The 17543-nt window shown below is 42.5% G+C and overlaps 1 protein-coding gene across 2 annotated transcripts in view; it reads right to left on the bottom strand.

The window, feature by feature from the left end:
• Positions 1-17543, bottom strand: part of PTPN2 (protein tyrosine phosphatase, non-receptor type 2) — a 50722-nt gene that overhangs the window by 18452 nt on the left and 14727 nt on the right. For both annotated transcript variants that reach the window (XM_019545622.1, XM_019545632.1), the window contains exons 4-7: positions 14691-14789; positions 12232-12369; positions 4692-4901; positions 681-839 (exon numbers count right to left, since the gene is read on the bottom strand). In XM_019545622.1, the coding sequence (XP_019401167.1) occupies positions 681-839; positions 4692-4901; positions 12232-12369; positions 14691-14789 (606 nt within the window). The remainder of the gene's footprint in view (positions 1-680; positions 840-4691; positions 4902-12231; positions 12370-14690; positions 14790-17543) is intronic.

The following is a 17543-nucleotide window of genomic DNA, read 5'->3' as shown; positions in this document are numbered from 1 at the left end:
CTTGGCTCCACAGATCCCGGCCAGCCCACACCCCATGCTTCTGCCACCCCACTCTGGGCCCCACTGGCACTGGCCCCAGGACTTTCGCGCAGGCCCCACTTGCTTCCACTCCCCCTCACTGCTTTCCCCACTTTCCTGCCTGCCTGCCAGCCACTCTGCACTACATGCCCACATCAACATACACCCACAAACACCCATATGTAATCACTTCTGCATATACAGCACAAATGCGCACAAATCAAGACAAATATATATATTTTTAATTAAATTAAAATATATTATTATGAATGTTTGATTTTTTAAATGTAATTTGTTTCCTTTCCCCCCCACCACCCAAGATGGCAAACCCTCTTTCCCAAAGGAATACTTTCAGGAGGAAGGGGAAGGACTTCTGGTGGCAAAGGTCAGAAGTTAGGGGTGGGTCCCAAGATAGCAACCAGGGGCCAGGGCACCTTTCAAGCAGCGGGGCTGCCCACATGGCCCTGAACAGCTTGCCAGAACTCAGTAAGTGGCCTTCCACCCAAAATAACTGCCTGCTCTTTAATCTAGGTTAAAAGACATTCAACTGCTCAACCAAAAACAGAAATGACATGGTTTCAAGCTATACAAAAAATCAATTGATCTTTTAACATTTAAAAATGGATTTTAAAAAGTCAACTCATTTTATTCTGAACATTTACCTGTATTGTTGAATCTCCCATTATAAATTTTGTTCCTTCTATTACAGCCATATACGAAAACCTTAATTGGTCAGGTGTTTGAATAAGCCCCATTCGATATTTCCTCATGTCTAATAATACTTTCTTTATGTCTACACAAAAGGGATCCTTTTTTTCCATCTGTAATGAAAATGGATTAAAATTATACTAAGAGTTTCACAGATGAAAGGCAAAAAGGACAGTACATAAATCATAAAATATGTACATTCAACCTCATGCTGCATTCTTCAGTTATTCCCAAAAAAACGAACAACTGAAAACAGGTTTCCCAAATTATTCATCATGAGTTCTACTCAGAAACAAAAAGGTACACTGTCAGTTCTTTTAAATCAGTCAGTAGCTGAAATTTTAAGAAGTATACCAAATAATAAAATGACTCAAAGTAAAACTGCAAGATCTGATAATGCCGACTTTTAAAAACTGCTTTCTGGAAGAACTCTGTGAATCTCTCCATATTCCTCATCACAATTATTCCAAGGGTCCATTTTACTTAAACTAAGCATCTAAAACAATGTTTGATTTCACCTTTTTTTTTTTTTTGGGTTGTTTTTGTTCATTTCTTGTGTTGTTTCTTAGAGAACAGGCAAACTAGTTGTCATGAAGTAAAGAGGCATCAGCAACTCCACAGCCACTGCTGATGCATATACTCATCTCATGCAGTCAGAAGAAGCTAAGTTGTCCAATATCCCCCTTTCACTGAATGATAAGCTACCCTTTATTAATTTACACTTGCTGGTGGGATTAGCATGAGCACAAGGGCAGTTACTATGGAGCAGTTAACACAAGGTAATCTGACATGATTTATTCCAGAATAACACGTTTGTCTGTAGTCTCAGTTTCATAACAGTGTTGCAAGAGGTCTTTGTATCAACCTACATTCACTGCCATGGAAAAAGTGTATATATATTATTAGGGGCTGGTTTAAAATTGCAGTCCCAGCTCACTAGTGGTCCAATTGTGGCAGGGGCTGCCATTTTTGCATGCAGATCATGCCTCCTTCCCCTCCCCACCAATGCCCCCTGATTGGCTGAGGGAGCAGGTTTAGGACCATCTGGACGGCTGAGCCTGGCTCCAGTATCTAGCAGGAAGGGGAAGAATACTGCAAATCTCCCCATGGGGCACACAGCCCCTTCACTGGATGGGATAGAAGGAACCCACCTGGCTACTGGGGGGGTAGTGGAGGGTGGGAAGAGGACTTACCTTGCAGCACACCCAGCTCCTGGCAGACCCCAGCCTGGCCAAACTTGCTGGCAGTGGGTTGCCAATACCCGCAACCAACAAAGAGTTGAGAGGCAGGCAAAAGGGCCTGGAGCGTGGATGGCATCGCTCACATGCAGGGGCCTGCTGCCCATCAGACTTGCTCACTGCTACCCCCACTCTGTATGCAGGTACCCTGCTGAGGCAGTGCTGATCACTTCCCTCCCACTGTCCACCTAGCCCCACCCAGCAATGCACCACTGCTGCTGCTGGCTGGGGCGGAGAGGGACTGGGCACTATACAGTGCTGCAGATGCCGCCCCGGCTCCATCTCGTTGCAATGAAATGCCAGAATATGGCCCAGCAAGTGGCTGTATTGTGGAATTGCACTGCAAATAGTAGCTTTTTTGTGGAAGAAAAAGAAAAAGAAAAGAAAAAAAAAAAATCACTTAAATCTTGCAATTTTCACAAAAAAATGCAAAATTCTAATTTAAAACCAAGCAGTATATATAATGGATATATGGTTTTTAAAATCTTATTAGGTAAACATCTTCCCCCCCCCCAAATAATCCATATTTATGACTATGTTTAGGGTAATAAATCTTTCAGTACCAAATTGGAAGCAGAAAAATAGGAAATTTACTTCCAATCCTACATGGTATTCAGGAATTTTCAACTTTTTTTTTTTAAACAAGTGTACCCCTTCCGTCTCAGTTTCAACTCGTGTACCCCTTTATATTTTTTTCTTCTTTTTAAAGGGGGGGGGCAGATAGAGACCCTGCGGTGAGGGAGGCAGCAGGGCAGGGACAGGCACTGCTCAGCTGGGGCGAGGTGTGGGATGAAGCCACAAACTGCTTGTCCAGGGGATGCATGGTGGGCAGATCAAGGCCCCATTGTGTCCCTGGATCTGTGCATGGGCAGAAGGTGGGGCTGCCACTGCAAGCAAGGGAAGTGGGGTAGATCGAGGCCCCAGCAGTGGGGGAGGGAGTGAGGCAGAGCAGGGCACCTCCCACCACTATGTGCACCCTGGGAGAGCATGGGAGGCCTGTGACCCCAGATCTATGCAACGGGTGCAGGCAGACTGCTACTGCGGGCTGGGCCCTTCCTAGTGGGGGGCTGGGCTAGGCTGGGCTGTGCTGCGCTCTGGGCAGGCAACAGCAGCACTGGCAGGTGCTGCCCAGCTGGGGCAGGGCAGGGAACAGGATGGAGTCACAGTTTGTCCAGGGGGCCGCCTGGGCCCCAGATCTGTGCACAGGGCAGGGTGGGCTGCTGCTGCAGGCTGGGAGGGAGGGTTTGGCAGGGAAACTGCAGCCACCCCAAAATTCACCATAGCTCCCTCCCAGCGCCGCCACCAAATGCAGCAAGCACAGCACAGCCCAGCCCAGCCCCCTGCCAGAAAGAGCCCGATGAAGCTGCTGGCCCCAGCCCACAGCAGCAGCCTGCCCTCCCCCAGGCAGATCTGGGGGGCAGCCCCCCCCATGCCCTCCTGGGTGTGCATAGCAGCAGGAGCTGCCCCTGCAGACAAGCCACAACTCTGTACCGTGCCCCACTCTGCCCACGCTGGGCAGCACCTGCCCCAGCCCTTTTCCCTCCCTTACCCTCACATCCCTTCCTATCCCCCACAACAGACTTACCAGCCTGACACCACTCTCCACGCTGCAGGGCTGCATATCGGAATCAGACTGGTATAGGCCAATACGACTCATTAAAAATCAGCCATCAGTATTGGCCCAAAAAATCCCTAATATACACTGCAATGGTCTTCAAATAATTATTTAAATGTTAACCAGTTACTGAACCAATTAACCAGTAATTGAACTAATTATATCCTTTTAAAAGTCATTCCTTCCCAACAGATAAGGAACAGTAGTCTGGTTTATAAATGATGCTTTGCATTAGTTACAGGGAATTCTCTCAAAGTTTTCAGTTTTATAGCAATGCTTAAACTTTCACTTGAGTTATAGAAGCCTTAAAAGAACAAAGCAAGCTTCAAGGCATGTTGGTGTGGGTTTGGGTGCAAGTAAAAACAAACAAAAAAGCAAACAAAAATACCCAACAACCAACTCTGATGTTTCCTGTAAGTTCTGTAATAAAATCAGAAATATATATTTTTTAACTGGAACAGCAAAAAAGTTATAAAAGTCACAAATTCCTGAAAAAAAATTGACAGACATAAAAAAAATCCAATAATTCAAGAACACAACTCAGAACTTCTGAGTTTTTACCTTATCCAAAATATCAACATGGATTTAGAAGCCTAGCTTTAAGCAGCTTTCTTTGAATCCCTGATCTTATTTGTTCCGGTTCCTTTGCCACATTTTGCATATAATTTAAGCGATACAGTGGCGGCCAATCTTTCCGGTAGGTGTACAACAAAATTAGCCCCACCCGAGTCCCTCTCCCTGAACCAACTGGTTGCTCTGCTTTCTGCTTCCTGCCCTGTGTACCCTCCCTAATCTAATGCTGTTTTTAGATCAGCATTAGATCAGGTTCCTATCTACCACTGTGTTGCCTGTCCCCTCCTCAATCTGCCATGTGCAACACACAGAGGCTGCCACTTGTGGCACCCATGTCACAAGCTGGCCTCCCGACTTACATTATGGGTAGCTGCAGATAAATATTTTTAAAGCACTCTAAAGATGAAGTAGTAACATAGTTTACAGCAGGTCCCAATTTACTTCCGCAAATATTTGTGTAAGATCTCTGTCAGTCTCAAAAAACCCACAAGTGTAAATTTAAAAAAACCCAATAAAACAAAACCACCCCAAACACTTACCAGGACAAGACACGTGTCTACCAATGAAAATGTGCCAGAACGTCCAATACCTGCACTACAGTGAATTACGGCAGGTCCATGTTCAGGATTCAATGACCCAGATTCTCTAACTTTAAACAAGAAGTTGAGGAATGAAGCTGGGGACTCGGGGACTCCAAAATCTGGCCACGTAGTATAATGAAAGTGAGTTATCATCCTGGACTCGCCACTCTGAAAATGAAAAATAGTAAAATTATACAGAAGAAGGCTCTTTTCACATTTGCCTAACTGTTCTCCTGTGACTCATCTACTTATACAGGCCAGAAGTTACTCAGCATTTCTGTAAATCTTTCAGTTTGGTATAGACATTTTTATTAGATTGTTAGATATTTGCATCCTTAGATCCTAACCAACACCAGGAAGTTAGTATCCAATGTGGCAGTCATAAATCTATTTGCTTTTCTGTTTCAAGAGACAGTGAAGACAGCTACTGAAATCTCCAAGCCCCAACCTCTTCTGGTTTAGTTTAGTTTTTTTCTCTAAAAATACCTCTCTTTTCCTACCTTTCATAATTCAACTGATAGTAGCAGCAGCATGAGTATAGACAAGGCCACAGGCTGCTGCCACCATTTTAAGCACCTTGCTAAATACTTCTGCTCACAGTACATGCAAGCAACATTGTAGTTAAAATTCTAGCAGCTGCTGGGATCTTTAAATTTTATTTAAAATTTAAATTAAATTTAAAAGCAGCTTGATCATGGATGCTTATGAGACTAGGATACTTCCTTGATTTCACTGAGATCTCTCAATATCAGTTTGCTTTCTTTTGGTTTTTTAAACTATCTGATACACTCAAGTTTACTTAGTTTTATCAACATCTTATTTTAACAGAACAATTTTTGGTACATCTACCTAGTCTCCATAAAATAAATAGTAAAAATAAGATTTAACAAACAAATGTATTGGTCCATAGAAGCTAAAGTCATTTTCATCTTCCAGTCACTAGGAAAAGAAATCTGCAAAATGGAAAGAGAACATACAAATGTTTGTCTATTGGTCAGTTACTTATGAGTGGCTATGAAGGGCTGATCTACAAAACGTTGCTGGTTAAAAACAGCCATTCAGTTCACATTTGTCATTCTTCAATAGTTGCTACAAGTGTACTGAAGTTCTGTCCAGTTACTGCCTTGTCTTTTGTCCTTGGTTAATATCCAGCTCTAGCTCTCAAAAGGAAAAATATGTTTAATGTTTCATCTTTGTCTCTATGGTTTAGATGAGGGGTGAGCAAAGTCCAGCCCATAAACAGGATCAGGCAAACTCGATTTCCCAGTAGCCCCTGCCCACATAACTGCAGCTGGTTTCCATGGAGACCCCAGGAACAGCAGGGTCATGACAGCATAGGGCCAGGGTTTCCATGGAGATGGGCCCCAGCAGTGTTGGCAGGATGCGCAGCTGGGTGGGGAACTGCTCCAGAGCTGGGATCTCATAGCAGTTACAGCGTGGTCCAGAGCTGCAATCTACTGCCCACATGCCTCAGGCAGGGGCATGCAGGCAGCAGATCGTGGCTCTGCCCTGGCTAGACTATGCTGTCACCACTGCAAAATCCCAGCCCTTGAGCACCTTCCCACCCTACCAGTACAGCTGGGGCCCATCTCCATGAAAACCCCAGCCTCATGATGCCACAGCACCACCGCTACTGGGGTCTCCATGGTAACTGCCTGCAGATGCAGGCAAGGGCAGCTGGGAAATACAGTCTGGCTATCCACTGGATCTGCCATTTTGTTCATCCTGGTGTAAATCCATCTTGATGTGTACAGGGAATATATTTTGTTGTTTCAAAGGGACTAGTGATATGGTCATATTCAGGGCAGAAGGACAATCCAGGGCTCCAGGCCAGCAACAACGTGCCCAAGTCTTGCTTTGCTCACAGAAAGTCTCACTGAAGGCTGGACAACGGACTGGCAAGACACAAGCCAGTCACACATGGCATCCAATCCCTAAATATGCATTTGATAAATAACATCAGTCTTACACTACTATGATTTAGCAGCCTGCAGTAAACATTCCCTTCGTGGAAACACATCAAGATTCTCTTTATGACTGCCTGAAGCACAATTTTAAACCAGATTTTGTGCATTACACCCACCATTTTCTATTTATACCATGTTACCCAAACTAGGAAAACTATTACTTTTCTATACAATTAAAAAATAGGATGTGCAGCATTCTTTAAAAAAAAAAAAAAGAATAAAAATCAGCAATATTTTGGAAGTGTGGGGCACATTTAAATTGGACAATTCAGTGAGTAACATAGACCTAATCCTGAAAGAAGCTGAAGGTTTAAGGATTGGGCCTCAAGGGCATTAAACAGTTACACAATGATAATGCAGAGGTGAAAAGAGATTCAGTGGGATAAACTGAGCCATAAAACAGAAAACCTTAAACAATGCCACCAGATAATCATGTTAGGAGTTCTGCTTGTCCATATAATACTCTGCCAAATGATCTGTTAAGTTCAGACTGACATTAAGAAAGGACTACACATTCTTCACAAAAGTTTTACTGGAGCTACCCTTACAACAGTGATTAAAATTAACCAGAAAAAGTTTGGTGTTAAAATCTTAATTTAGTATTACCACCTGCAATCTACAACCACAGAAGGAAAATGACCAAATGCTTCATTTTGGCTTAGCTAAAACTTGAGTGCTTGGACACGAAAAATACAGTTGCAAGGTAATTGTTTTCTAGGATTATTTAAAAACAAACAAACAAAGGAAAAAAAAGTGGATCAGGTTCAGTCACATTGATCTACACTGCTAATGGGGCTGAAACATCTAATCCATGAGAAGACAGCAATAACAGATTAACAGTGTGACAGCAATGATAAAAACCAGCAGTGGAAGGAATGAAAGTACATTTTACTGCTGGGTTTTTAAGACATCTGAAAAACAGAAGAACAGAATGGTGTCTCTTCCACTCCCCTTCCCTTCCCATTTACATCTCAGCTCTTTCCCCTTCCTCCTCAGCAGCTCAGTTTCCACATTCCTGAGTTCCTAATTCCAGTCTTCTGCCACCCACACTTCTCATTAATCTTAGTCTTTCCCACTCCTCAGACTCTTTAGTCAGACACTCCCAACTTCTTCTCCACTAGTACCCGTCCGTCATCCCTCCGGCCCCCCGCATCTCCTGCCCCAATCTAGTTCTTTCCCAGCTCTTGGCCCTCTGTGCGAGTAGGGCTATTATTTTTTTCCAGGTTGTCTGAATACCAGCAGGAGGAGCAGGACAAGAGCTCCTTCCTGCTCTCAGTCCTGGTGCTCACACTACAGCAGCCCACAGCAGTTGGAAAAACTAATTAACCCCCTCTACACTTCACAGGTATTACACAATTAACTGGTTAATTACACAATTACCTTAAGACCAGATATACATGCCAAGTGCTGTTACATAATAAAAAGCTCCAACAGCTATAAAGTTGCTTTAATTTGCCCAGGCTCTCCTTTGCAGCTGGGAACTCCATACAAGCCCCAAGCCCTGGAGAGCACAGCTGCAGAGATCACCAAGGCTCAGGGGTACACCAAGGCTCAGGGGTACACACACACACACACACTCTCACTCACTCTCTCTCTCTCCCCTGGCTCAGGCTGCACTTCACAGGCACTTGGAACCAGGAACACCAGCAGTTGGGCAGCTGTCAGTCCTGGTTGAGTATGGCTCCTGCAGCTGGAAGCCTCCTTAGCAAAGCGGGCTCCTAGCTGTGGGAGCCTGCTTCTTGCCAGTGCAGAACTGGGCTCCCCCTGAGCCAGCAATAAAGCATGATTGGCTCTAACGCACAATCCCATAATTTCATCTCCTGCCGAAATTGTGGCTTGGCAGAAGGCGTGATTGTGTGGATCATGCATTAGATCCAATCACACCTTTACCTGCACGTGGAGGGAGCCTTAGAAACATGAATAGCATAGACACAGTCTTTAGGGAATTTAGCTGATGAACTGTGAACTAACTCCATGCATGTGCACAGCTGGTCCTTAACTTGGCCAAATTAGGGTGTTTTTACAGGGTCAAAAGGCACATCCCTGCCATAAACACCAAGCTCCATGCCAGATTTCAAACCTTTACTTCAAGAACTGGCAGCACTAAAATTTCTCAATGGAACAATTAAGAATTTTTAAACACAGTAAAGATAGAAGATTAGGAAAAAAAAACCTGTGAAATGGCTGAATTCTGCATAAGTTTCCCTAAATAATTCAACCTGAAGCAGTCAGAAGGAACCTGAACCTGACAACCCAACATGGAAAGTTTCAGTTTAAACAATTTAAAAAAGGCAGATGTACAAACAAATGAAAGCAAAATTCTAGACTGGGAAGTGTTAGTCAACTTTAACATAGGTATAAAAACCAGGAAGACAGGGGACAGAGGATACAGTAAAAGTACTGGTAGAAAGGAAGTATCAGATTTCTGTATTCCAGTATTCCAAAAAACAGCACATGCAGGCAAAAAATGAATAAGTTGTGTAATCTTTTTTTTAAAGATAACATCAAACTCTCTCTTCTCCAAATCTTATTGTAAAACACTAGCCACAAAGGCAAATGCAAACATTTACGTGGAACAAAACAAGTAAGTTAAGTTGTCAAGTGTCATGATTCAGACTTGCCCAAGGATTATATTTGTTTGCTCTCTATAAAACCCAGGCACATCCAGAAGTTTTCACTTCTCCAGCAATATAGTACTATGAAATAGACCCCTTGTTATAATCCTCCAAAGATGTGCACTGTTGCAGTACCAGAAGCAAAACAAGTCTACTTTTCACTGTTCTTATGGAAACACGAGGTTAAAATAGTGGATTTTTGGCAGCTTGTGCCAGAAGGTAAGCCTCACCTCCTCTGAGTGCCACTCCAATCCCATTCCCCTGCCTGATAGGCTCTTCTGCTTTCTGCCACTATTGTGCTATTGTGTTCCTTGTTCCCTCCCAATCTACTACATGCCACTCATGGCATGCATACTGCAGGTGGCCACTCCTGTGTTTGGGTATGGACTTCAGAGTGTAAATCTTGTTCTTGGGCATCTTTTACACACAATTAAGATCTAGACCATGTTTCTTACTAAATGTATTATGTTGGACTATCAACTAACTGACAAAATCTTGCATAAAATGTACTAATTTATGTGCGCCATAATATTCCTGCAAAACCTCATATTTGCATTTTGTAGTATTACTGTTGAGATTAAGTAATTTAACAGAGTATAGTATGTTATGCTAGCAGCATATTTTAAGAAGAAGAAAAAAAAAAACCAGACTTCCAGAGTTTATTAGCTGTTCTGTAAAACCTCAGTGGTTACAGGAAGCAATTAATTTCTACAATTAACATACTTTAAAAAAAAATTGTGAAGAAATAGTAACAGAATGTATGTAAAATATACATGTCAGTAACTGTACCTGCTAGAGCCTTTTAAAAAGCACAGAGGCATTTACATCTCAAACTCATTTTACTGATTTATTCTATGCTTCAAAACGAACCAAGATGACAACAGAACCCAAGATTTTAACATTTTCTTGTTTTGCCTTTGCCCAGTGATCCACGGAATAACATGCCAATATTCATAACATTGATAAGCAATTTGTGGAGCTTTCAAATTAGCATACTTTCTATTCGTCTCAAGGATCTCTTAATGGCTACCATAGAGACGGTTAACATTAACCAGAAATGTCAACATTTTGCTGAAGAAATAATGTTTGACAACCTTCAATTCCAAGTTAGGGATGTAAATACTGATTAATTAAAGTACCTGTTTAAACTCCCCTAATGTGATCAGCAGGGATCCTGGTTTTCCCGTTTCCCACAGAAAAAAAAAGAGAAAACAATGGATTTCCCATTTTTAAAATCAAGGAAAACACGGATTTTCCCTTTTAGAAGAGAAACCCATGGACTTCCCCTTTTGCAAAGAGCTCTGCAGGCTGGCAGAATTCCAGCCTCCACATGCTGTTTGCAAAAGGGGTGGGGAAAACCTCAACCCTGCCTGGAGGGGATGGGAGAGGGGAAGGGCAGGGCATGACTGACACCCACACTTACCTGCAGCAAGAAGAGTGAGCTCTAAGTGGGGCTTGAGGGGGCAGGGAGGTTTGCAGTCAGCCAAGCACTCCGGCCAGGAGGGAGTTTGCAGCCTCCTTACTCCCTGCCAGAGTGCTCAGCTGGCTGGAAACCACTGCTGCTCCTGGCCGGCTGCAAACCTCCCTACTCCCTCAACCCAGCCACTCAGTGGTTTCCAGCCAGCCAAACATGCTGGCTGGGAGTAGGCAGGCTGCAAACCCCCTCCTGGCCAGAGGGCCTGGCCAGCTGCAAACCCTGGGTTGCAAATGCTGTACTCCCCACCCTGCTGCCCCCCCAGGCTCTCCAGAATACAACATGTGCAACTAGCATGGCAGGACACAGCAGGGCCACGCACAAAAGCTGCCTGCTGCTGTAAGCTCTGTGGTGCCCTGGCCACACTTCCTCTGTGTGCATGGGGGCAGTGCACATCTGCCCTACCCCCATGCCCCACAGATCTGGGGGGCACAGGTCTCCCTTGACCCCCAGGAGTGCACACTGCCACTGAGAGCTGGCCCGGCCCAAGCCTGCAGCAGGGGGGAGCCAGCTCATGCTCCAGCTGTAGCAGCCACTGCCTTCCACTGGGGGCAGGGGGCTGCAGACCCAGGTCCCTGACCCCATAACCCTGGAAGCTGGGGGTCCCCTCCAGCAAGGCTGTGGGGGGCATTTAATTTTAACCATGGATTTTGGGATTTGTAAATCAGAAAATTTGCAATTTTATGAGAGAATTTGTGATTTTTTATCATGGAAAACCAGCATCCCTGGTGATCAGTTAAATGGTTAACTGATAACATGCTTTTATCAGGGCACCTGTACTCACTCATTCTCCACCAGGTGGCAGCAGCGAGGCAGTGAAGGGAAAGCCCCTCACCCACCACTGGCTCACTGCCACCCAGCCATGACTGCAAGTTGCTCTACTGGGGGGTCTGCAGAACTCTGACCCAGCTCGTTGCCAATGGCGGGCGTGCATGCACACCTTAGGGATTAGGGTGGGGAAGCAGTAGGGGCCCGATCCTTCTTGTGGCACCACACCCCAGCCCCTTCCCCACCATCTGCCCCGAAGCACACATGTACCTACTACTGACAAGCCAGGCCAGGGTTCCGTGGACCTGATGCAGTTGCTTGCAGCTTCCTGGCCACCTGGCACAACTGGCCCTGGCTCTGGGCCAGCCCCTGCCACCTACCACAGAGGCCAGGTGGTTCACAGCAGGGAGGCTGCAAGTAGCTCTACCCGGTAAATGGAGCCCTGACCTGACACACTGCATTCTGCATCTAAAGTCCAGTTAATCACACACACACTTACCTGGACATTTGTATGCCGTGTTCATTCAGTATACATTAAAAGTCAAATAAATTTTGTAATTATTATGTAATAGTCAAACCAGGAAGTGCAAGTTCGTAAGATTTTTAAAATACATTTTACATCACATATTTAGTCCTATGAATATTCAGTACACATGTATGGAGAAAAAGCTTACACTGATATTTTCTAATTGAAGTAGATGTACGGTGTAATAGGATTTGATGTCTTCAGATACTAGTCTCACACGAAATCCTGTTTCCTTGAACATCATGACTTCCTCTTCTTTTGTTGGCCAGTACTGTGCACATTTTACCTACATTATAAAATGAAATATGTAAGCAGGTGCTCACTGAGATAAGTGACAAAAATTAAATGTGGCAGATCCCAAACAACCTACTGGGAAACCTCTTGTTTTAACACAGATTTAACATATTTTAAGCTTAAAAAAAAATTTAGTTAATGATCTTCATCGGTCTTTATCTAATATTCATGTAGTTGCAACGTATCACTAAAAGCTTTATTCTCATTTCAACACATTAGGAAAAATATATAAATGCAAGTATAAATGAAAAACCTCAAACAAATTTCCAGAGAGTTGATAACTGTATAAACAATGCATTTGGGACTCAATTCTCAGCTACTGAGCACACTACAGTGATCTATATCAATGCAAAGGACATTATTTGCTACCATTCTGAATCAGCAAATGTTTTACACCTACTTTGCACAATTAACTATTCAATTGCAAAGGGGGGTAGGGAAGTAGAATCAAGCCCTTATTTTCTTATCTTTCCCATTTTTCTCCAACCACTAGAAAAGTTCTTTCTAGTTCATAAACCAGTCCAACTTTATGCTTGTATCCTCAGCAATTATAAAATTGTCTACTGCATCATTAGACAAGTTCAAAGATTCTATTTATTTACTAGTTTCCTCAACCTGCTGTTGGACAGCAGTCAATACACAATGTTTTAAAACTGTCTCAGGTAGACAACAGGTTATCTAGGGTAGAGATGAAGTTTCTGATTACTGCAGGAAGGCTATACTCTGAAGGGTATTCTTCCTCTGTGAATACTTAAGCTACATGATGAAATAGTTAAAATTATCCAGTTTTTTAAAATACAACCACAGCATGGTCCCAAGGACAATGAATTCCACAAGGTAACTAAACACTTTAATGAAATATTATTTTCCCTTATATATAGCTATATCCTGTACATATCCAATTCCTCATTCCATTCTGAGAGTTCCCCAAGAGGCTGTACAGACTTACCATGTACACTACAGAGAAATGTTTTTAACTAGACCCTTGATCATTTTGATTCTTGGTTACAAAGCCTTGTTTTTACAAACTTGTCATTGCAAATACTCGTATACTCTCTAGTTTTATTCCCCCCACCCCACATTTTCTTGCCCTTTCTTCAGTTCTATTATAGTCCCTGGTTGCATCTCAAGATGCATTTATTTCTACTACTTCTTTAGAATGGACACCCATCTTTAACGAGTTATCCCAACACTTTCCTCCTCTGAAAATCCTTGAGTTCAGCAATCACGCAGCACATGAAAAGATTACTTTTATTTTTTGCCACGGAGCATTACTTTCTATTTACATTTCACCATCTGTTGTGTTGTCTTAACCTCAAGGCTTTTAAATCCAAATACAGTTTATAAGAATCTTCAGTGCTCACTCACTTCAGGGACAATGGGGTTTGTTCCTGGAAGTCAATGGAATTTCATACAAATGAATGCAAATCTGGGCCGACAAACTCCAGTACATCAAAACTTTCTGTTTTTGAATTATCAAATTTCTTCTCTTCTGAACAAGTGACCTTTATTGTAATAGCTCACAAATCATATCTAAAATATCTGCGTGCATCCAATGGAGTGAGTATGCTGGCAAAAGGCCATGCATCAAGTGATTTAGGTACTCTAAACATTCACTGATGTAAGGAAGTGAAAACAGACTAATTTGCCTATGGCTAGTAGCATAAAGTCAATGTTGCACTGTCAACACCTATCTACTTAAATTATTAACAAAGCAAAACAGTTCTATTGTTAGATTTTGAAAAAAAAATACCAAAAGTTATCTAAACACAACTAAACTGAAAGTAATTTTCTACCTTCTATGTTTCATCCTGGAACACCTCTAACCTTTAACACCTCCTCTCTTAGTTCTGGTTTCACACACTGTCAGAACATTTCTCTCATCTTTCTGGATATGTACTACTTGCAGAACACTGTGCCCGCTGAGCCGAATTTTAGTTCCATAGTTCTCATTATGTAAACCTCTAAACATTATTAATATTCAACTAGAAGAAAGTCTGTAAATTGTCTTCTACCCCCTAACTTTTCAAACAAAATCACCTCATTTTCCTCCCACTTGTAAAACTACTGAAGTACTCCTGTTGTCATGAATATTCAAGTGTGACAATACACTTTACAAGATGAGCATTTCTAAATTATTTAAGCCACTATCAACTAGAGTGTATGCCAGAGGCAAGAATGCATCAGCTCTTTGTATCAGGGCATTCTGATTACTGGCAAAAGCAGTTATAACATCCTAATTATATGTGGTTTGACAGGGTTAAAATTAGGCAATCTACGTATAATTTGTAGTACGTAGCTAATATTACTTACCGAATCTTTTTCAACAATTCTGTTTAGCATAACAACTGCTTTGGTCTTTTGTTGCCATACCATTAGCCAAAAATGACAACAAGTATTAGGAAGTGGACCCTGGGCAATAAAGAAAAAAGGCAGGGAAAATGATCAAGAGTCAATTAAATTCTTATCCGACAGTCTTGTAAGACAGAAGATTAAAGAAGAAACAGCAAAAATGTTATTCATGTAAAATATCAACATCCAGTGTTTGTATACTTGGGAGTACCTAATAGATTTTTTCCTTTCAGCTAGCCTACCACAAAATGTACTTCAAGAGAGTCATGATGACAACGACAACAATGAAGTTGTTCAATTCCTTTATCAGTGACTTGGACAATGGGGTAAAAAGCAGCCTGTTTAAATTTTCTGATGATACCAAGATTTGGGGCAAGGTGGGCACACTAGTAGGGAAGGACAGATTACAGCAGGACCTGAACAGGTAACAGGGGTAGGCTAACAAAAATAGGATGGGTTTCAATACAGACAAGTGCAGGGTGCTGCACTTGGGCAGTAGGAACCAACAGCACACTTATAAGCTGGGAAACTCCCTTCTTGAGAGTATGGTGACAGAAAGAGATCTTGGAGTCATTACTGACTCCAAAATGAACATGGGCCGACAACGTGAGATCACGGTTGGCAGAGCTAACCTGACCTTGTCATGCATCCACAGGTGCATCTCAAGCAGGGCCAAGGAGGTGATCCTCCCCCTCTACGCGACACTGGTCAGGCCGCAGCTGGAGTACTGCATTCAGTTCTGGGCACCACACTTCAGGAAGGATGTGGAAAACGTTGAGAGGGTCCAGAGGAGAGCTACCTGCATGATCCAGGGACAGCAGGGCAGACCCTACAAAGAGAGGCTACGGGACCTTAACCTGTTCAACCTTTGCAAGAGAAGGCTGAGGGGGGACCTGGTGACCATCTATAAACTCACTAGGGGGGGGGACCATCAGGGTTTGGGAGAGACCCTGTTCCTCCTACTGCCCCCCAGGGTAACAAGGAATAATGGCCACAAATTGTTAGAGAGCAGGTTTAGACTAGACATCTGAAGGCACTACTTCACAGTTACGGTGGCTAGGATCTGGAACCAACTTCCAAGGGAAGTGGTGATGGCTCCTACCCTGGGGGTCTTCAAGAGGAGGCTTGATGTCCACCTGACTGGGGTCATTTGAGCCCGGTTTTCTCTCCTGCCCAGGACAGGGGGTCGGACTTGTTGATCTACAAGGTCCCTTCCAACCCTACTTCTATGAATCTACGAATTACAAAACCAGTTTAAAAGTTAATGTATACTGAGATACTATAACTGAAAAGGGCTACAGTGTAATTAACGGAATACAATATGGGAAGATGTAAATGACAGAAAATTCTATTTTCAAACAAACAACTGCTGGCACAATATGATGCATCCCAGCAGATCTGGTATTAGTTTTTAAAATTGTTTCTCAAAACTTAAGGGGTTCATTTTAGTTGCAACAGTTCATCTTATAGAGCCATGGCTTTGATCATTCAAAAATCTGACAATCATAAAGATTTAAAAATCTCTGGATTTTGTATATTAAGCTTTGTTTTATTGAGCACAAGTGAATGAGACCTCTGTATGCATCCATTCATTGTGCCTTTTTTTTTTAAGAATGCCTAATCCATATTTAAAAAGTTATACTAGGTGGAAGCTAGTAAATAAAGGGATGTTAAACAAACCTTACTTTAAAGGAGTGGCCATTTTCAGTTCCCCTATTTCTAGGCAAATAAATGTTTTAAAATGAATTAAGATTCAAATGATCTGCCCTAGAACAGTGACTGGAAATTAGGATTTTTTCTTAAATTTTGCAGAATTTATATTTTCACATTTTTCAGATATTTTTGTTCATTGCAAAGAAGCCTTCCAATATAATGCCAAAGTACACAGATGCACTACTGATTTTCCTGAGAGTCCAGCCAAGTTCCAGATGCTCTATTCTTACAAGTACTAGTTAGCAAACATGATGTAAGAAATTTACAAGACTTGCATTAGTTTTATAGTGATGTTATAGCTCTGGAAACAGTTATGTTGCACTGATTTCATGATGCTCCTTTTTAGCTAAGTAGAGCAATAGGAAGAATACATACTGAAATGATATGCAGAGGATGCCCTCAAAATAGAATAAGATGAAGCACAGAGAACAGTCTTCTCACAGCAACCAAGCTTTTCTACTGGGCTGAGATGCAAATGTCTCCTCCATGCCAACATTTAGAGCAGCTGAAGTTTCAAAGGAATGAGATGGCTACTAGCCTGAAGTCATTGTGAAAGAGGAAATCCTCTGTCTACCAGCTGCTGGGATGGCAAGGGAGTCTGAGCGTCTTACCAGGACATTTGTTTCAGACCTCCAATAGTTGGACTTTCCTACCCTCCTGTTCTGTACCTGTCAATTTTTTCAAGGCCTCTTACCTTATATTTCTGGATTTAAAAAAAAAAAAAAAAAAAAGAAGAAATTAAATTATGTACCCAGTCAAAAGTCCAAATTGTTAAAGAGAAGGAAAATTCAATACTACTTAGAGATCAATATTAAGTTTCAAGCTTTGTTTTAATGTTAGGTCCCCTCTACACATTACAAATACTGCACAATTAACTGGTCAATTGCACTATTATCTGGAGATCAGCTAAACATGCAGACTACCTATCACATAAAAGCTCCAACCAGGTATAAAGTTAGACCTTGAAAATGTTTAATAGGTGGTTGCTATCAAGCTTTAATTTTCACATGTAGTAAAGTATCCCCTGAAGTGGGCAGCCCCATCAGCTTGATGAGGCTCTCAGCCACAAGGGGATACCATGGCCAGGATAAAAATCCCAAT

Source organism: Crocodylus porosus, unplaced genomic scaffold (genome assembly GCF_001723895.1).
Source record: "Crocodylus porosus isolate Cpor-Errol unplaced genomic scaffold, CroPor_comp1, whole genome shotgun sequence".
NCBI lineage: Eukaryota > Metazoa > Chordata > Crocodylia > Crocodylidae > Crocodylus > Crocodylus porosus.
This window is presented reverse-complemented; position numbering and strand designations above follow the sequence as displayed.